Here is a 21,767-nt window from a genome sequence, read left to right as displayed (position 1 = left end):
AAGAAGAGTGTATTTCTCTAATATTTTTAAGGATAAATGTAACCCGCAAATAGTTTACTTACTAAAAATTTTAATAGATCTAAAACTTAGTACTATTTCTACTTGCTAAATAATAGCGAATATATTTCTAATGAGAGTCAAATTCATAGGTGAAAGAGTGGCACATTATCTTCAAGTCATTTTACCATTAGTTACCACCACTTACGTAGTTAGATTATCTATTATGAAAATTACAATTTTTCGTTCTAGCAAATAAGTTAAGATTGAGATGTAATTTTACACATGATAGTTCTATACTTCTATTTAAACCTGATTGAACTAATCTTCCTTGTTGATCCCAGCTAAAATCGTATATGCATACAATATGTATCATTATTTACGTGGATTTAAAGTCTTCATGTCTTGATAATGACATCAAAATCATAGAGGGTTGTGGTTGAAGTTAATTAGAGACCAAAGTGGAGTATCTCAATGAGAGATACCAACTATACCCTTGCTTTCCTTTGATTAACAATCCAACTAATTTATTTAAGAAATTTGGGAAATTAATTAGAGACCAAAGTGGAGTATCTCAATGAGAGATACCAACTATACCCTTGCTTTCCTTTGATTAACAATCTAACTAATTTATTTAAGAAATTTAGGAAACCTTGAATCACTCTTTTAATAGGAAAAAATTAATTAGCACAGAGAAGAAAAAGTTTTTCAATCTAAAAAAAAAAGGTAAAATTATGTAGCCACGAATATAGCCTTAGCCACCACATGGCACATGTGTTATTATTTTATTTTTTTTGGTTGGAAAGAATTTATCACTCAGGCAAGACCCCATTACATAATGAATGTGTTAGTTTAATTAAGTAAAGGGTCTACTGTCCATTACAATACATAATTTGATAATAGTACAACACATCATTTTTCTTCATATAGGTTAACATTTATCTTAAATTAGAATTTAATCCATGCGTCCAAATAAAATAATTTTTCATAAATTAAATATGAAATAATTTTTTAAAAAATAAGTTAAATGTTATTAACTTAAATATGCTTAATTTATGAAGATTGAATAAATATTTGATAATATGTTTAACTCGGTAATAAGGATGTTGGGTAGCATATTCTAAAAATATTCTGTTATAATAGTATAAATAAAATTGTTGCTAGTAAGCACGATAGTTTAGAAAAACATTACATGTATTGATCCGGTAACCTTTTGCAATAGCATGCATGGAAAAAAACTTGAATTTAACTAAATACTGTGTTTAACCTAATTAGCTATCTACGTCAATATAAGAAATTACATTCCTAAAACATCCAACTCGTTTATTTTGGTTTTATTCTCTCATTCATCTAATAATATCTATTTACGTCAATATACCAGTTGAATATATTATAGTGTGAACAAATAAAAAATAAATAAATAACATTACAAAACCCGCCCAAAAAATATAAAACAAGGTGGCCACGTTCCTCCAAATAAATTAGCCTCCTCTTTCTCCTCTCTCACACACACACTCTCTCTCTCATAGTCTCATACTCCTCTTTTTCTCTTTTTTTTCTTTCTTTTTTTTTCAGAACCTCTTGTCTCCAGAAATGGTAGAGACAAGTTTCTACATCGGAATCATAGGTAAACACCCTTCTTCGCACGTGTGCTTATATCTCTACATGTATATACACTCGTGTTCACGAATTATGACAATACCTCTTGTAATTTGTGTTTGACGCAGGAAATGTAATCTCCATACTCGTCTTCCTCTCACCAGTGTGAGCTCTCTCTCTAGATTTTGGAAGAAGTAACAAAATTTTAAGATTTGATATATACATATATATATATATATATATATATATATATATATATATTATTACTGATCGATTGGTCCAACATACAAAAACTCAGGGAGACATTTTGGAAGATAGTGAAGCGAAAATCGACGGAGGAGTATAAGAGCTTGCCGTACATCTGCACGTTGTTAGGATCGTCGCTATGGACATATTACGGCATAGTCACTCCCCGAGAATACCTTGTCTCCACCGTCAATGGCTTTGGTATGATATATGATACATCTCAAGGTTTTTATTTCATTTTCATTTTTCTTTTTTATCATAGATATGATATATGTGAAACTTTGAGAAAGATGAGATCTGAAAGATGAGATCTTTTGTGTGAAAAATACTTTTCTCATTAATTTACAAGAATGGCTTTACAAAGACTTATATAAAGACTATAGAAGGATCCAGAACTAGGGTATTCTTATCTACAGGTTACAGCTGTAAAGATGTTTAGCTAATGCAGACAGATTGGAGAGTCTCAAAACGGTTTCGTAGCTGGAGCTTGTCTTTACTCTGCATTTCCTCTTTTGCAAGTACGGAAGACCAGAGTGATGACGTCTCTGAGCTCTTGTAGTTGGGCCTACTCTTTGGGCCTGTCTTCTGGACATGCAGAGTTGGGCTTGGGTCACTCACAGCCCCCCTCAAACTCGGGGTGGTTGACTCGGCAACACCGAGTTTGAATCGGAGATCCTCGAAGGTTTTTTGCGGCAACGGCTTCGTGAAAATGTCAGCAAGCTGCATGTTCGCCGGAATATGTTTTGTCTCAATCAAGCCCAAGGCAACTTGTTCTCTGATGTAGTGGTAGTCTGTATCAAAGTGTTTCGACCTGTTGTGAAGAGCAGGGTTCGTACTTAAATACACCGCAGAGAGATTATCACACCGGAGCAATGTCGACGTCCGTTGGGTAATGCCGAGGTCACGAAGCAGAAAAGAGAGCCAGTTGAGTTCTTGGGCAACTGCAGTAAGGGCTCGATATTCCGCCTCAGTCGAGGATTTGGACACCGTGGCTTGACGCTTAGCGGACCAAGAGATGAGATTCGAACCGAGGAGAGTGCAAAAACCAGTCGTCGATCGTCTCGTCTCCTTACATCCTGCCCAATCACTGTCACTGAATGCAGTGAGGTGGAGGTTCGAATCTTTTCGGATATGAAGCCCAAGTCTGGTCGTTCCTTTGATGTAACGGAGAATACGTTTTAGGAGACCAAAGTCAGAGATTGTCGGGGAATGCATTCGCTGACAAACGTAGTTGACAGCATACTGAATATCCGGTCTTGTGATCGTGAGATACTGTAGTTTTCCAGCTAGACTCTGAAAATATGTAGGTTCTGGGAATAGCTCTGTATTTAGATCATCAAGACATTGAGGAAGAGGTGTAGGCATCGGATTACATTCCGACATAGATGCTTGATGCAGGATGTCAGTTGCATACGCTGCCTGATGGAGAAAGAGTCCCTGAGGTGTTGTCTCAATTTCAATGCCCAGAAAGTACCGAGGGGCTCCGAGATCTTTCATAGAGAATCTTTGATTGAGACAGGAGAGGAGGTCTCGGAGGAGAGCATCATCACTTCCTGTGAGGAGCATATCGTCGACATAAAGCAGAAGGACCATGTATTGACCGTTTTTGTTGTAGGTGAAAAGTGATGGATCAGACTTGCTGCAGATGAAGCCAAACTCGATAATATATGCACTGAATGTGTCGAACCAGGCTCGAGGTGCTGCCGTGTAGAAGGCGTCTACCCAGTATTTGAGAGGAGTGTGGCTGTGAAACAACATCGAGAGACCAAGTTCCACCAGATGTCTGTGTTTCCTCTCGGCGATCCCATTTTGTTCTGGTGTGTAAGAGCATGAGATAAGATGCTTGATCCCATGTTTAATAAAATGTTGTTTTATCTGTGTATTTGTAAATTCTCCACCACCATCACTCTGAAAAACCTTTATCTTAGTATTGAATTGATTTTCAACCAAGTTCTGAAAGCCCACAAACACAGAGTTGAACTCAGACTTAGCTTGCAGAGGATAAAACCATGAATATCTAGAACAATCATCCACAAAGATAGCATAATATTTAAACCCTTGGTTTGATACAACTGGTGAAGGCCCCCATAGATCACAGTGAACTCGATCTAGAGGATGCAAAACACGAGAATTTGAAGAAAAAAACTGCAGTTTAGAACTCTTCCCCATCTGGCAAGGCTCACAAACGAGGGATGTGCTGCTCTTATTGATTTCTATCTCCTTGCTGTTCTTGAGTAGTTGGAGAATCTTCGAGTTTGAATGACCTAGACGATGATGCCACACTGGTTCAGAAGCTGCACGATGTCTGTTTGAGTAGAGGGCAACAAACTCTGGACTCTCCAACACATAGAGACCATCACGCCGAGTTCCCCTTGACACCACTTTCTGATTTTGGAGGTCAATCACACACACCTTCTTAGCATCAAAGTAAACTCCACAGGGATAATCATCACATAATTTTGATACTAATAATAGTGATTTCTGAATATCCGGACAGACAAGAACCTCATTCAAAGGGATCGTACCTGAGGGTGATGTCAAGGTAGTAGACCCAACGTGAATGATGGGTAGGTATGTCCCATCGGCAACCAGAATGGTGTCATTACCTGCATAGGGTGTGGCGTTTTGAAGACCAGAGGTAGAGGCAGTGACATGAGCAGAGGCTCCTGAATCAGGATACCACTCTTTCCCATTTGCAACAGAGACTTGCAGAGCCGAGAACACTTGATTGTTTTTGGAGCTTTGATAGTTGTTGTCAAACCGGTTGTAGCAATCCAAGGCAGAGTGGCCAATGCGACCACAGATCTGGCAAGTCGGACGGTTGCCGTTGTTTGTTGAGCTGTTCTGATGCTGAGTGAAGCCTCTACCACGAGAGGAATAGCCTCCACGCCCACGGTACTGGTTAGAGCGGCCACAACCTCTGTTTTGTTGCTGATTGTAGTTGTTGTTCGTCTGCTGTGCCTGAAAGGCCATTTGAGGGGTGACATTGGAACTCTCTTCGTAGGACTGAAGTTTGGAGTCGAAGCTCTGCACATCGGAGACGACATCATTGAACGTTGGTGTGGGAAGCTTGGTGAGAGAGCTTTGGATGACTGTGGAGATCGGATCGTACTCTCTCCCAAGACCGTTGAGAAAGCCAAAGATCTTCATAGACTCATCAACAGGCTTCCCAATCGAGCTAAGAGCATCACAGATAGCCTTGAACTCACGGGTGTAGTCAGCAAAGGTCTTGCCTTTTTTGTGCAGCAGCTGAAGACTACGACAAAGCGAGAACTCACGAGCGACAGAGCTTTTATTGAAGTGCTCTGCCAGCGAAACCCAAACATCTCTGGAGGTGAGGAAACTGTGAACAGATCCGAGGACTTCTTCAGACAGGGTACCAAACAACCACGACCGGACAAGTTGGTCAGTGCAGTACCATGATTCATACACCGGGTTGGGTTCGACGTTGTTGTTGACAGTGACTCTGGTTGCTGGTGGGGCAGTTACACCTCCATTGACAAAGCCGATGAGTTTTTGACTGGACAGGAGAGACTCAAACTGTGTCTTCCACAACAGGTAGTTGGTGTCATTGAGCTTCAAGGTAACAGAGCTCAAGACATGGACGTTACTGGGAAAGGGATATGTTTGAAGAGGATCGGCCATTGATACCTGTTAGGGTTTACAATGGCTCTGATACCATGTGAAACTTTGAGAAAGATGAGACCTTTTGTGTGAAAAATACTTTTCTCATTAATTTACAAGAATGGCTTTACAAAGACTTATATAGAGACTATAGAAGGATCCAGAACTAGGGTATTCTTATCTACAGGTTACAGCTGTAAAGATGTTTAGCTAATGCAGACAGATTGGAGAGTCTCAAAACGGTTTCGTAGCTGGAGCTTGTCTTTACTCTGCATTTCCTCTTTTGCAGGTACGGAAGAACAGAGTGATGACGTCTCTGAACTCTTGCAGTTGGGCCTACTCTTTGGACCTGTCTTCTGGACATGCAGAGTTGGGTTTGGGTCACTCACAATATATACTCTCTCTCTATCTGATTTTCTTGATATTCTGTGTTTCTTATATAATAGCTGGTTAAAATCAGTATATTATTTGATGTAATTATTCAGATTTGGATCTGAATATCAGTTTTCTGTATCACACATTTTTTGAAGTTAAGTTGATTAAAATATGTGATCCACTTGTTATAATAAATACTATGATGACTTGTAAAGTAAGAATTTATAACGTACTTATACATTTTACAAAGTGTTTATAGTTGTAAGTGATGAATTTTATCTATATTCAAATATTACTAATGTCTTCTATTTTTTGTTTTTAACAGTTGAATACAATCGTAGTGGTATCGTTGTTGAACGTCCTTTTCCCAATCGCAGCGATTGCTGCCACGAGAAGTGCGTTTAAAGATGAGAAAACGCGTTCTCAATCGATGGGTTTCATATGTGCCGGTCTAAACATTGTAATGTATGGATCTCCTCTTTCTGCTATGGTAAGTTCATTCTTAATTTTCACTTGTATTGTATGTCCAAATTTTATATAATAACATATGGTGTATAACTGTTTTATAATACCCACGTTTTGAAAGAAAAATCTTTCCCTTTATATAACTAATTTATAAATTTATCTGTCGCTATCAAAAAAATGTTTTAACCGGAAAGAATTGTCAAATTCAGTGTTTTGTATTTAAACAATCGATCAGGCGTGTTTATTGACATTGTTCATATCCTTTTGGGCCCTTTTTCCTGAAATTGCGTAAATATTTTAGATTATTTTAATTAGTATTATTCCAAACAAAAGTTTAGCCGTCCATAATTAAAAACGACCCACCTGGTATAAAGACTAATATGTTGTATAAAGGCATAATGATTCCTTTTGGAGTTTGTAGTTTACTCATTTATCTTGTCTTTTAGTTAATGGTATTCGAATATCGTCTATAATAGAATCATTTTGTTGAAGAAAATAAGTTCAGTGGTTATTTTTGGTGGTACTAATTTGGTCATTTTAGTAACGGTTTTTATTTTTGGGGAAATGTAAACGTTATTTTTGATCATGCATGCAATCATCATAAACCAACCACACTATATGGCATTTTTTAGGCACACGTCTTTAAGAATTCGCACTCAGATATCAATTATATAACTTGTACGTCATTAGATTTTTCACGTTTATATTTGAATAAAAATCGTCATTGCCATCTCCTCTATGTACCCCACAGTTGTATTAATAATCCAACCATGACTTGGTGGGTCCATTATTAATACAAATCTTAGAAAAAGACATACCGTACTTATTATTTTCATTTTCACATTTCGGGCAAAAATGTAATTAGAATATATGTTTTTGAGCTTATATCATATAAATATCTGTTATAACCCCTATTGGTTAATAACTTATAACTTATAACATAGCTATAGACTAAGGGCATGTCCAATGGAGGGATGAGGGAGTCACTAATGGATTTTTTAATTAAAAAAAAAAATTTTAATCATGTTTTTAAGCAGGATTGATCCTAATTTAGTAGTTTTTAGAGATCCATTAAAGCCTCTGACGTGTCGCGTTGTGGTTGGTTTGATGATTTTATTTTTTTTGATTTTTTTTATTGAAACCCTCTGTTTCGATTAAAGGATTTGAAGCTGGCTTGGTTTTTATTTTTTTTTCTAACCCTTATTCTTCTTAGAAGACATCGGTAATTAATGTTTGTATTCATAAAATATGTGTATTAATATAATGTTTGTATTCATAAAAATGTTTGTATTTGAAAAAAAATAAAAATTAGAGCCTCCCTTTAAGAGACTACCATTAGACCATCCACAACACAGGTTCATCAAAGGGTTCATCGGTGGGTCCATCTCTTTTTTTGAGTTTTTTTTAAATCAAAAACTAAAATTTTGGTTGAACCCGTCTCTTTAGAATGAGTAGGATGAACCCGTCTCTTTGAGTTTCATTGGCAACGTGTCTCAATTTTATTAGTCCTTGCTAAATGTATTTGGTGGAAAAAATTGTTGGTTTTCACTCAAATTTGGTCGACAATTTTTTTTATCTTTGTGCGTCTCGTTATCGAAACTCATTCTCCGGTGAACAGATCGCACTCCTCCGGTGGCAATTCAACCTCACCTCCAGTCGCCTTCTTCCTCCGTCACAGCAAACAGCTCAATCTTCTTCATTTCCTCTGTTTTCAATACTTCCTTCTGAAATACCTTTAATTCTCTCACTAATTCTTGATTTGGATCTGGGTTTTTGATCAATTCCTCAATTGGGTCTGCGTATAATTCCCGTTGTGAGGTTGAGCTTCATAACAATGAAGCTAAACAAGATGCTCAGCACAAAGCTCACCACGAAAACCCTCAAAGTCAGCAGAGTTTCATCCAACAAAGATGAAGGAAGTGGAGGGATTTGGTATGCAAAATTTAAAAAAATATATATTTTGAGGTTCAGGGTTGGAGCAAAAAATTTGGAGAGGTTCTTCAAATTAAAACATTCAAAAAATTAATAAAATATGCAGATGAACCCCATCATGGGGTTCAGGGTTGTGGATGGTCTTAGTGTCAAAAAAAAAATTAGAACCTCCCTTTAAGAGACTACCATTGGACACTAATCTAATGAAAAAATTATAAAGAAGTTCTAATACATTAAAAAGAATAAAAAACTATTAAAATTAGGATTAGAACCCCTTCTTTGTATACTATGGATGGAGGTGGTCTAATAGTATTGCTTTTATGCAGAAAACAGTAGTGACGACAAAGAGCGTGAAATACATGCCATTTTGGTTGTCGTTTTTCCTCTTCTTAAACGGCGCGATTTGGGGCGTTTACGCTTCACTCCAACATGACATTTTTCTACTCGTAAGTAACGTTTTACTGTGGTTCACTTATTGGTCATTTTATGGTTCTACTTCAACACATATAGAAGACAAAACAGGGATACTTGAAAATTGATATATAGTTACACTGTTAAAGCTATTTCATCGACCCCACGTCTCTTCGATATTCTAACACTAACACCAACATATTTTGTCGTTTTTTGACGCCGTAATCAACTCCGTTCATGTCATTGTCAATGCCACATTTAAATAAAAAAATATATATCTGAGAAAAAATCACGATTTATGCATAATGACTTGAAAAATTTGTGGACTCCAAGTCTCCAACATCAAACCAATGATCTTTTTTTTTTTCCAGAAATATATGTTTTTATTAATTAATAGTGTTGGAGTTTAAATAATCCGATTGTAACATACATGAAAGCCAAGTAGGAGGATTTACAACAGCTGAGTGAAAATCAGAATCCAAAGGAAAGGACTTTGCTAAATGATGTGCTGGATAATTGCCTTGGCGAGCTACATGTGTGTATCGAACATGATGAAATTTGGCACTCCAACTTAAGATGTCGTTGCAAAGATTGTGTATGGAGAAATCTTTTGCAGAGCCATTTAGATTGTGAATGAGATTCAAACAATCACCTTCAAAAATAACAGAGCGAAAGCCCATCATGAAGGAATTTTGCATAGCAGTGAGTAATGCTTTTCCTTCAGCCTCCAATGCCGAAATCGAGTCACCCAAGTTAATAGATCCCCAGAAAATATGTTTCCCTTTATTATCTCTGACAACCCATCCTCCAGAAGATGCATGTGAGGAGGGATTATAAGCAGCATCGAAATTGCATTTATAGAAACTTACTGGTGGAAGCTTCCAAGAGCTATTTTGAGCAGAATCAACAGATGTTAAATTCATAGAGGAAGAATTTGTAGAGGAAGATGACCCTTTTACTTGATTGGCCTTCAACTATTCATTCACCTCTGCCATAGTTAAAGATACATCCACAGCTGGATTCGGAATCTTCTTCCTGAAAATGAGATTATTTCTGGATTTCCATAGCCTCCACATCAACCAAAATGGATGAAGTTTTTGTTCATCAGTTAATCCCCTTGCAGACTGAAAGTCCAACAATGTTTTGATGTTATCCTCCAGATCTTGAGATGGTTGAAGTAAACACGATATAGGACTTTTAGACAGTCTCCAAGCTATATTTGATACTGGACATTCGAAGAAAAGATGATTGATAGATTCATCTTGCAAACCACAGCGTTGACAAGTAGGATTAACAAGAATGCCTCGACTAATCAGCCGTTGTGAAGTACCCAAAGCTTGCGATAGTACACGCCATAAGAAATGCTTTAACTTTGGGAAGATTGGAAGTTTCCAAATCTTCTGTTTGAGTAAAGGATCACCATGAGGAGGTTGAATCACATTGTTGTCAGGATCTTCCAGTTTCCTTGCCAAATAGTATCCTGTTTTCACCGAATATTGACCGTCTTTGGTATAATGCCAAATGATTTGGTCCTTTTCCATAGCCTGAGCTAAAAACATGGATTTAATTTGTGATCTATATTCTGGCTGTAGTAGTTGAAGATGATCTTCATCCCATTTCCTATAACCCCTTCTTGAGACAATAAGATCAGACACAGCCAGGATTTGCTGATAAGCCACTTGCAGGCTTAGGAGGATCTGTTGGAATCCAATTGTCTTGGAAAACTCTGATATCTTCACCGGAACCAACGTTAAACCGTATGCCTTTCTTCAAAAGCTCTAAACCCACTAGAATAGAAGACCAGCCATAGGATTGGTAATTTTGAGATCGTGCATCCAAGACTGAAGAATCTCGATAATATTTAGCTTTAAACAATCTTGCAAAAAGGGTTTCAGGATGGTTTAAGAGTCGCCACGCCTGTTTCGCTAACAGTGCATCATTGAATTTCTCTAAATCCTTAAAACCCAAACCACCTTGTTGTTTAGATTTCTGCAATCTCTTCCACGCAACCCATGAAATGCCTCGTCTATTTTGATCTTTCTCCCACTAGAATCTCTTGAACAATTCCAGCAGGGATCTTAAAACATGACATCGAATGGACAGGTATAGCCACAGCTACCGATTTCAATAACACTTCTTTACCAGCAGGAGACAGAAGTCTAGAGCTCCAAGAAGAGGTTCGTTTCTTGACTGCCTCAACAATATACTTAAACATTTCTGACTTTTTTCTGCCAAACTGTTCAGGCAATCCCAAATATTTTCCGCCACCACCTTGATTTGGAATTCCTAATATCAATTTTACCCGGCTTTGTAGATCACCCGGTATCCTAGATCCAAAAGTAATCACAGATTTGGAGATATTAATCATCTGTCTGGAGCATTGTTCATAAACCTGAACGATGTCTCTTAAAGCCCGAGCATTTTGATTGTTTGCTTGGCAGAAGAACAATGAGTCGTCAACAAACAGAAGATGTGTGATCGGAGGGACTCCATTTCCGATTTTTATACCGCGGATTCTGCCTTGTGACACATTTCTTTTGATCAAATGACTAAGCATCCGCACAAAGGATAAACAGATAAGGGGATAGGGGATCCCCTTGTCTTAATCCTCGTTCAGGTCGAATCAAACCCTTCGGATTACCATTGATCAGTATAGAAAAACTAACTGATCTGACTGTTGCCATAACCCATTGAATCCAAGTATCATTGAAACCGAAAGCTTGCATCATTTTCTCGAGAAAGTTCCATTCAACGCGATCGTAAGCTTTACTGATGTCAGTCTTCACAGCCATATAAGTCTTGGATACACGTTTCCTGACTTTAAGAGAGTGCATGAGTTCATTAGCCACCAAAATATTATCCGTTACCATTCGGCCAGGAATAAATGCAGCTTGCTCTTCAGACACTATCTGGTGTAAGAAACCTTTCAGTCGCATTACCAATAGTTTTGAAATGATCTTGTAAATGACATTACACAAGCCAATTGGACGATAATCTGATAATGTTAAGGGCTTTGCTATCTTTGGGAACATACAAATATTTGTATGATTCACGCCATGTTTCATAATACCCGTAGCAAAGAATCTGCGGATTTCTGAGGTAATCTCCAAACCCACAATATCCCAACATTCTTGGTAGAATCGAGCCGTAAAGCCATCAGGACCAGGGCATTTGTCTGCGCCAATCGAGCAAATAGCAGCATATATCTCCTGATCTGTAAACTCTTGAGTAAGAGCTGCATTCATTTCTGTAGTTACGGTGCTCTGGAAGTCTTGGAAAATTGCATCACACGAAGCATTATGATTTGAGGAATATATGGATTTAAAAAAATCTTCCGCATGAGTTCCAATCTCTTGATCCCCTCTATACCAATGCCCAGACGAATCTTGAATGGAGTGAATGTGATTCCTTGCATATCTGGCCTTTGTGCAGGCGTGAAAAAACTTGGTATTACGATCACCAACCGATAACCATGTATTTCTGCTTTTTTGTTTCCAATACAACTCTTCATCACGGTATGCAGCGGCTAATTGTTTTTGTAGGATCGGTATAACCGAGCGATGAGAGCCTGAGCTTTGTAAGGCGCTTTCAAGATCCTGCTTCAGACATTCTATTCTTGTTGAGGAGTTAAGAGAAGAATTCCTCAGACACAAAGACAAGGATTTTCTGCATTCTCGGATACGATCTATTATAGAGGATCTCGGAGACAGCTTAGATGAATACCAACCATTAATGACATATTGCTTGAAGTCTTTATTTTGGATCATTCGCTTGTCAAAATGGAAGCGTCTATGGTTTGTAGTAGAAGCAATGGCAATTCGTGTAAGAACAGGTCGATGATCCGAACCATAAAGAGCAAGAAATTCTGCTTCGGAAGCTGGGAAGTTTGCAAGCCATTCTGAATTGACTATCACTCTGTCCAAGCATTCCTTAATCGTGTGAGTATAACGATTTCCAACCCATGAGAATTTATCTCCCTTGTATCGAAGATCTGATAAATCACAAGTGTTGTACATGTTCCAGAAGTTTTGAAAGCTCCATTCCTCTCTTATGGCACCGCCAACTTTTTCATCATTACTCAGGATCTCATTAAAGTCTCCAATGAGTAACCAAGGACCATCTCGTGTGACACCAATACGTTCAATTCTTTCCCAAAGTTCGTGTCTTTTCTTTTGTACTGGGTGACCGTATACACATGATAAGTAGAACTCCAATCCATTAAAACTGACAAAGAGGTCAACCAACCTTACATCTTCATAAATACTCCTAACTGATACATCTTGCTTCCATAAAACAGCTAAACCTCCACTTCTACCAAGAGGAGGGACACACAACACATGCTGATAACCTAAAGACACTGCAACATCACGAACTACATCTGACACATTCATAGTTTCAACAAGAAAGAAGATATCTGGACTGACTTTCCTACACAACTCCTTTAACCTAGATTCAGACAAAGACCCACACAACCCTTGAATATTCCAGGAGCATATCTTCATGATGGGAACAATGGGGGTACCGGGCCCCCCGCGCCTCTGTCTATTCGTTGAGTTGCAGTGCTTGAAATCTGAGGATCTTCACTACAGTCTCTTCTCTTGATCCGGCACACGTCCACCTGATCAAGCATGGATGGATGATGAGTCTCCTCCTGGAAGCCTTGTCGTTTTCGTTTGTTTCCAAATGTCAGGATCAAATCCCATTCCAAACATTTCCAAATGTTCATCCTCTCTAACTTTGCCTCTAGCCATACGCAAAGCACGTAAACGCAAATCCTCTGCAGATGTAGCATTAGAGATATTATTGATGAGATGATCAATACCAATACTTGGTTCAGAAAGCTGAACAGTTGGATCCTCATTTGGTAAAGCAGAAATCGGATTGGATCCAGCTTGAACTTCAGGGGAAGCCTCTGTCTAATCTGGGTCATCACCTTCGTCATTATCTTCATCTCCATCTGAGTCAGAGAAATCACCATCTTCAACTTGGAGTGGACAGTCCTTCTTTTCGTGGGTAAGAAGGCCACATCGTTTGCAAAAATTCCGAAGCCTTTCATATTTGAAGCGAAGGATAGTGTTGATTCCTTCCTCAAACTGAAAGTTCCTCTGGAACCGAAGAGGATTGTCCGAATTCCATAGCACCCGAACTCTAACGAAGTCCACCCGTGTAGAATTCTCATCGAAATCGACTCCAATAACTGGTCCGTATAGATCACCAATAAAAGTAATCATTTGACGGGACAGATACTGGATCGGAATCCCACGAATCTGCATCCAAAAAGGAAGTGACTTCCGCGTCGTTTCGTCCAGATTCGGAGTCCACCGATGAACCGTTACCATCCACTCCGCAAAAGACCACGGAGAGCGTTGTAGCACGAGATTCATTGTTTCTTCGGATTGAAAGAGGAATTGCAGTTGATTATGGCCAATAATACGGCCCGAAGTCGCATGTTCCAGACCCCAAAGACGAGGGAATTGAGAGATCATGGCCCGTAGATTTTGCTTCTTCGGGTTGAGAGGCACAACGACCAAAGAGAATTGATTCGTTGCAGATGCTTGATTAAGTAACGCCGGAGGGAGAACCACCGGTGCATCAGAGATACCGAGATTGATATTCTGCATTCTTTGTCGAAGATTATCACCCATTTGGTAATCGGATTGAGAGTGAGAAAGATGTCGAAGGGAAGCAGACAATATATAGAAGTTGGGCCATGGCGGTTTCCTAATTATGAACTTCCAAAAAGTCTTTTGGAGAAAGAAACCGCAAGAGATCGTGTATAACAGATCGGGGAATCCGGAATACGTGCACTGCGGAAAGAAACCGGCACAATGAAGTCCTGATTTTGTGGAAATCGTGGCCGGAATGAAACTCTCAGAGAGAGGAATATGACCGTTATTGAAAATCGTCGTTTGAGTCGCCTTTTTGACATGTTTTTCCAGAGGTTTTCTTCTTTCACTGAGAATCTGTTGGATAACTTCGCGCCATCAAACCAATGATTTTTTGGCGATTTTTCAGACAATAGTCTTTTTTAAGAAGTGTCTTGGTCTAATATGCAACAACCACTATTTTGTGGGGTCATTTAATTTTGTAAATGCGTCTTCTTGAGATTTCGGATAGGCGTTGAACTTAGTAATATGCTATTCAGAATAATTTATTTACGATCAATTAATTAAATTCAAATAATTTTGTGGTTAAACTGATTAGGTGCCAAATGGAGTGGGGTTCGTGTTCGGGACAATGCAACTCATACTTTATGGAATTTATAGAAATGCCAAACCGGTCGGTTTAAGCAATGGCTCAAGTGTGATTGCTGCAGATGAAGAGGAAGGCCTCGCGTCACATGTCCCTCTCCTCTCGTAAACCCAATTTTTCTCTGTTTTATGAAAATTATATTACAACACAAACCTCCTTTAGATTATTTCTTTTTAATTTCTTGGAGAGTGTTTTGTGTGGAATTTGGTCTTATATAGATAAATATTTATACTTGGTGTGCGATTTTGTGTATTTTACTTTCTGAACCAGATTAGGATTTTTTTCTTTTGGGTCAAAGAACCAGATTAGATTAAGTTGAGGATATCACATGTCTTTTTTGTATGTGTTTTTTTTGTTGTTGTGCTATTTTTTTTTTTGCAATGAAGCATTTTATTTATTAAGTGTAAATTAGAGAACTGTAAGCCAAAACAAATACAGCTCATTTAGTTTTGAAGCGTAACTTTTACCTAAACCTTATGCAAAGCCCATCATTCAAATGTATAACCTTATATAGTCTCAAGGCTATCACAATGGATGAGAGAATGAGGTTTTGAAGGAAAATTGATGAGCCTAAAATGCAGGGAAACACTCTTGCTCCTTCTCTTCGATCTAACTTTGTTAATATTGAAACAAGTTCATGAAATAATCATACCATCGAAAACTTTAGGTTCGTTTAATAGCACGTGGACAACCTCTAAATCAACAACTCAATCTCCACATAAAGAGGACTAATTAGGAAGAAGCTATCAAATATAGTGAATTACGATCGTCCCTTCTTTTTTTTTTTTTTCCAAGAATCAAATCCTCCCTTCTTTATAGGAATCGATTCCCACTTTTCATATTTCCATGTCTTTTTTATGAACCATAGATTGCAATCTCCTAGTTAAAGACTTAAAACAAAATAAAATATAAGCAGAGATAATTTCTACAAATTAAATAGCTACTAATTCATTAAAAATGAAGATCATTGCATTGGTGCTCATTGTCATCATCATACCCGTCACCGGCAGGCGTCGTGGCGGTGGGGGTGGCGGTAGCCGTGGCGGTGGCGGCTATATGGCTGGTGGAATTGGCACGGGCTATGTAATGGGTAAAGTAATACCCGACAAGCCTGAGCCTAAGGAGGAGCTGCCAAAGATGGAGGAGATACCAAAAGAATGCAAAGTGGAGGTTAGAGATTGCATCACTAGGCATATATACAAAGGCGAGGGGGAGCCTAAAAACGGAGGGCCATGTTGTGAGAAATTTAAAAACACAATACACTGTATGTGCAAATTCCTTACGAACAAGGATCCTTTGGTAAGAAAAGCTGCTAATGGTGTACTTAGAGGTTGTCGTTATCAACAACCCACTTGTACAAATACGCCAATGCCACCAGCATGTTGGGAAGAGCTTAGATCACCTTGTATCAATACAGGAACTGCCTTTTATCCTAAATACGGAGAAGCATGTTGTAAGAAACTTAAAAAATCGACATCATGTATCTCTAAATCCCTTAAGTCTCCGGATCCTAAGCTACGTGAAGCTGCTAATGGTGTACTTTGGGGTTTTCAAGTTCGTAAACCTTAATAATTGTCCAGAAACCTAGAGATTATACATGTGATTAAAGTTAACGACGGAACAAACCTATTTTGAAATAATGTACAAATGATTTGTTTTTAGATGGTTAGATCAAGGGATCAGTGTTGTAATTGATTTTTGTATTTATATGTGTGATCAGTGTCAGTATGTAATCCTATCTCTCTTTCAGAATAAAAGTATCCACTAGCTACTAATACAAAAAGCAATCCAATAAAAAGATGGCAATTATAGACAAATCAAGTGCAGTTAGTTCGATCTATAAATCTTAATTAGTCTTATTCAGTTTCATTGTGGATTAATTACGTTGATATGTTTCTTGTTTTTGTTAAAGATGTTGATATGTTTCAAAAGCGACAATACTACATTCGAAACATTTGTAGCCTTTATTTTATATATAGCTAAAAACAAGTGATCCGACCAATATCAAATGTAGCACATTTCTTTCGTTCATCTTTTATGACTTTTGGTTTGAACCTCTAACTTCCCGGGAAACTCTATCCCCATATATTCCCAAAAAAAATCTCACTTTAATTAACCTTCTTTCTAAATTCACCAAAACATATTATAAGATACTCGGTATCGTAGGTTCCGATAAAAATAGACCCTTATACAATTAGATATACGAATTCTATCTATATACATATATATATTTTTAACTGATTTATAAACTTTTATTTTTAACTTTAATCTCAAACATTGTTACAAAAAAACTTTAATCTCAAACAGATATATAAGGCCAAACATAACAAACGGAATCATAATAATCGCCTACGACAGCCTACCGTGGAATCAACCAATCAAAAGTCAACATCGTTATCAGAAAGACTTGGCTTTGTTTTTCAGAAGCATCTCCCTGAGCTCCGCTGGATCAATCTCATCCGTCCGATTAGAAGGTCTATAGTATCCCGTGACTGGATCTGAGCTTCTTGATTTGCTCTTTGTTCGAGCTTCCCCACCGTAACTCTGGTAGAACCTGCTTTGAGAAATACAAATTTAATTATTCTACATAATTACTATTATATAAATGAAGGATGTATTTATACAAATGATAATTATAATTATATTTAGTCCAATATACATGAGCTCATGTTTGCGCTTCATAAATTTCAAATCCTAAATACAATATTATTTACATTAATGTGTCAATATACGTGATCCCATAATCTCAGTTCATTTAATTTAAAAATTTAATTACCATAATAATCAAGAAATCATAACTCCATTTTAAACTTTCCTCCGAATTTCTTGACACAATTAAATGATTAAGCATAAATAGAATCAATGTATACATATTTCAAATTTATCAGTTAATGATTATATTACCTTCCTATATTATCGTAACCATATCAATATGAAATTATATAACCAAATTACAAATCATTGTTTGGATAGTCTAAACAATCCCTATATCTCTATATTATTATTTGAGTAGACATTTCATAAATGAACCTTTATTTGTAAGATATTACAGAATATTTTACATAAATAAATATTTATTTATAAGATATTACATAAATAAACCTTTACTTAGAAGATATTACTTAAACAAACTTTACAAATATAGAAAGCTCAATTAAATATATGGATATAAATCAAAAGTATATTTAATTTCTTTACTTATTAAAATATTAAAATATATTCTATTATTTTAAATAATAATCAATCCATATATATGAAAAAATCAATTTAAACTTTTGCAATATTTTTTCATTTGTATTTTCATTATTATTTAGTATCCTTTTCGAAAATCAGTTCAAATTATTTATATAAAAAATGAAATTATGTTTTCAAAATTTAAATTATTTTTTTTAACGAGTTGGCCAAAAAATAGTTTAGTAAATTGTGAAATATATTAAGTAGACGGGTTTTTCCATTTTGACAATCCTATATATAATTATTGTTAACACATATTATATAAGTTATTAACTAAAATGATAGTTTGATCTATAATAAAATATTCACAATTAAATTTTTATTTTATGAATATATATATATATATATATTAGATTTTAATCCATGTTGGTATGTATATAAGTATATATATATTAATATTATATCACTTTCATATTTAAAAAAGCTACTAATAATTAAACCGTATAATAATATATATACAAGTAAATATCAGTTGTGTGATATTTATATAGGTATTGTTATCTAATTGTCACCAATTTTATTTATTTATATTTTTTGGTAAAGAACTTTTATCACCAATTTAATTTTAAAAAAAAAAATTTAAAGATAATTAAAAAAAACATTACCCGGCATAATATGCGGGTTAATTCCTAGTTTTCAATATATTTTAGATGCACTTTACCTACTTAAATAAAAATATTTTGTTTTCCGTATATGTAGGAGTAATTAAACAAAATAGACCCTTTATGGAAAACGAACAATATTGCAAATTAAATATATCAAATTTGCCTAAATCTATCATATTTCAAAGTCATTTCAAATTCAAATTCATAATTTACCGCCTACAATATTTTAAGATTGCATCGAAGATTTACCCTAGACTCACCACATTCGTTATTTCGCTATATATAGTTACCACTGTAGATATCGACATCCACCAGCTAAGCAATATTTAGCTTACATACTCCCTCTTGCAAAGTTTGCGATGTCGACCTTCACATCCCTCACTGCCCTAAAGCCATTCAAAACCCAATGGAGGATCCGTGTCAAGTACTGAAGTTGTGAAAACAGTATTTGAATGGGATCGAGACGATGGAGATGGTCGTTGTCGATGAACTGGTATTGTTTTGTACTTTGTTTGTTCGTTAGTCATACTGATCCATTTTGATCATATATATATATATATATATTTTAACGTTTTGCTTATTATTATATTGCCATGCAGAATCAAACTATGCATGTTAGTATGAAGAAGCAGTTCATCAAAAAATTTGAAAATATTCTAGAGGAAAGAACTACTAAGATCATCACTAATTTTCAAGTCACTCACAACGGTGATAAGTTCAGGACTACCTCTCATGTTTACAAGATCCAGTATGCTGCCACGACGTCTGTCAGACCTTCTGAAGATCTGGATGCCACAATTCTTGGGTTGAAGTTTGTGAACTTCACTGATATTCATGATGGCAAGTTGAATCCTGATTTTCTAATAGGTAAATGGTATATTTATATCTCGCATACATTATTAATATGAACCAAAGCATATTACATCTAATTATTGGTTTGTGTTTTTATTTTACAGATATTGTTGGACAAATTGTTAGTATTGGCGAGGTTGAGATTCTCAACGTTAACAAAAAACAGACCAAACGTCTAACAATGACACTTCGTGACACTAGGTTTTTTAATTCCCTTTGACACCTAAATATTGTTAATAAAACGTCTAATATATTTTGTCTTTTAGTGATGTACGCCTGAATTGTGTTCTCTGAGGGAATTATGCCGAAAGTTTGGAGAGTGTTGCTACACATGCAACCAATGCTACCATTTGTTTCGTGTTAAGATTTAGAAAGTTAAGATTGTATCAAGGTACGAAACAAATGTTTTTTGTTAACAAACAAAATATCGTTTTTAAAAAATATATATAACTTTCAAGACATTTCATTATTTAGGTGTATGGAGCATTGGCAATTGTTACAGTTCTTCCATTGTGATGACAGATCCTGATCTCCCTGAAATAAATTCTTTTAGAAACCGGTATATTTATATCTATAACTTTTATCAATTTTCATTTAGTTTACTTTCATGTCACTAAAATCCAAGATTTTTTCTTTCTTTTACAGCTTACCAAAAGATGATGTGACTTTGTCATACACACACCCTAACCAATTGACCATTGTCAATTCTGTTTCTGTAAGAGATGATTTCTTCTTACATACCCCTCGCCGGACAATAAGTGAAATACTTGGTGCATCTGAGGTATTTATTTTGCGTGGTACACATATTTCTTAAACAACATATGGTGATTGGGATTTTAAAAGAAAGTAATGCTTCAATTAGTAGGTTGAAAAATGTGTGACTATGGCTACCATCATGTCTATTGACACTGAGTTTGGATGGTACTATATGTCATGCAAAGTGTGCTCTAAAAAGGTGCTTCCTCTTGATATGGATTTGTTGAAGGAGCAATATCCTGGTAGGCCATTTCCTAAACAGTTATGGAAATGTGGCAAATGTAAGGATGATGTTGAAAGTGTCGTACCAGCGTAAGTCTTGGATGCAATTTTTAGAGCAAAAAGAATATTTGTAATTTTTATTTATAATATTAATATTCATATATTGTTCTATGCTAACATAGGTTTATGCTGACTTTCCGTGTTATGGACAACACTTGTGAAACAAAGTTCTTAATCTTTGATAAGCTTGCCATGGAAGTTGTAAATCAAACAGCTGCACAATTGACTGAATCTGTGGAAGAGGTAGTTATGCAGTTTACTACCAACTCTATTATAATCAATCTTACTATATATATTAGAAAACTTATATGTTTGCTAAACTGCTTGCAGATCCAAGATCCATATGTAGTACCTCTTCCAATTAGTAACATTTGTGGGAAAACTTATCTGTTCAAGCTATCTATTGAGAGTTCAAACCTCGTTTTCAACAGTGATGTTTACAAAATTACAAAGATTGTGACCCAAAGTGACATGGTCAAAGAATTCTCAGAAATATCCGGATTTTTGGTTTGATCCCTAAACTATTTATTCGTATTAATATTTATTCATATTTCATTGCCTTTTGCTCATTGTTAACTTATTATTTTATTTATAGACTACCCCTGATGTCAAGTCTGAAGAAATGGGGTTTATAACTCTCGATGAACAGGTATGCTATTTAGGAATTAGATGCCTCTCATTAAGATTATATGACTGTACATAAACGTATTTGTTCACATTTGTCATTTTAGGTTCCTAAGATGTTACTTGACAGTGACGACGATGATAATTCACCACAGTCAAAAAGGAAAAGCGATGAGATGATTGACTTTGATGATCATAATGGAGAGTAGTCTACTTCTAAAAAAGCTTTAAATGGGGACATGAAGACTGGATCGAGTGAAGAAAAGATTTCTCTGAAGCCTGTTAAGAAGGAGAAAGTTGATGACTGAAGTCTTCGTTTCTTTAACAATATGCATTCTCCTGCTTGCTTTGTTTCTTAGGATTTACTACAATATCTCATTGTTTAAGTTTCGGTTATTTTTTTCCTTGCCCGTAGGATTTGTCTTTTTATGTTTACAGATTTTCTGTGGTTTGTTATTTAAAGTTTAATAAAAGCAAGAATTTTAAACTATATTATGTTTTGCTATTTAATTA

The 21,767-nt window shown here is 36.1% G+C and overlaps 2 protein-coding genes across 3 annotated transcripts; both read left to right on the top strand.

Annotated features, from left to right (window-relative positions):
- The first annotated feature begins 1,501 nt into the window (after window positions 1–1,501).
- Window positions 1,502–15,167, top strand: LOC18028880 (bidirectional sugar transporter SWEET17). 2 transcript variants are annotated; one of them, XM_006414519.2, is made up of 7 exons: window positions 1,502–1,624; window positions 1,725–1,761; window positions 1,895–2,043; window positions 5,756–5,835; window positions 6,167–6,331; window positions 8,565–8,684; window positions 14,854–15,167. In XM_006414519.2, exons 1-7 carry the CDS (start codon window positions 1,591–1,593, stop codon window positions 15,007–15,009), a joined length of 741 nt encoding a protein of 246 aa, XP_006414582.2. In that variant the 5' UTR covers window positions 1,502–1,590; the 3' UTR covers window positions 15,010–15,167. The 2 variants fall into 2 exon arrangements, with proteins under 2 accessions (XP_006414582.2, XP_024005448.1); XM_024149680.1 differs by lacking the exon at window positions 8,565–8,684.
- Window positions 15,168–19,206: 4,039 nt separating this feature from the next.
- LOC18028878 lies at window positions 19,207–21,463 on the top strand. Its single transcript, XM_024149067.1, has 8 exons — window positions 19,207–19,233; window positions 19,340–19,607; window positions 19,697–19,793; window positions 20,238–20,373; window positions 20,458–20,660; window positions 20,753–20,873; window positions 21,226–21,279; window positions 21,362–21,463. Exons 1-8 carry the CDS (start codon window positions 19,207–19,209, stop codon window positions 21,461–21,463), a joined length of 1,008 nt encoding a protein of 335 aa, XP_024004835.1.
- The last annotated feature ends 304 nt before the right edge of the window (window positions 21,464–21,767 follow it).

The sequence above is a fragment of the Eutrema salsugineum genome, unplaced genomic scaffold (assembly GCF_000478725.1).
Source record: "Eutrema salsugineum unplaced genomic scaffold, Eutsalg1_0 scaffold_1, whole genome shotgun sequence".
In the NCBI taxonomy this organism is placed as follows: domain Eukaryota; kingdom Viridiplantae; phylum Streptophyta; class Magnoliopsida; order Brassicales; family Brassicaceae; genus Eutrema; species Eutrema salsugineum.
The sequence above is the reverse complement of the archived record's forward strand: the minus strand, read 5'-3'. Positions and strand labels throughout refer to the sequence as shown.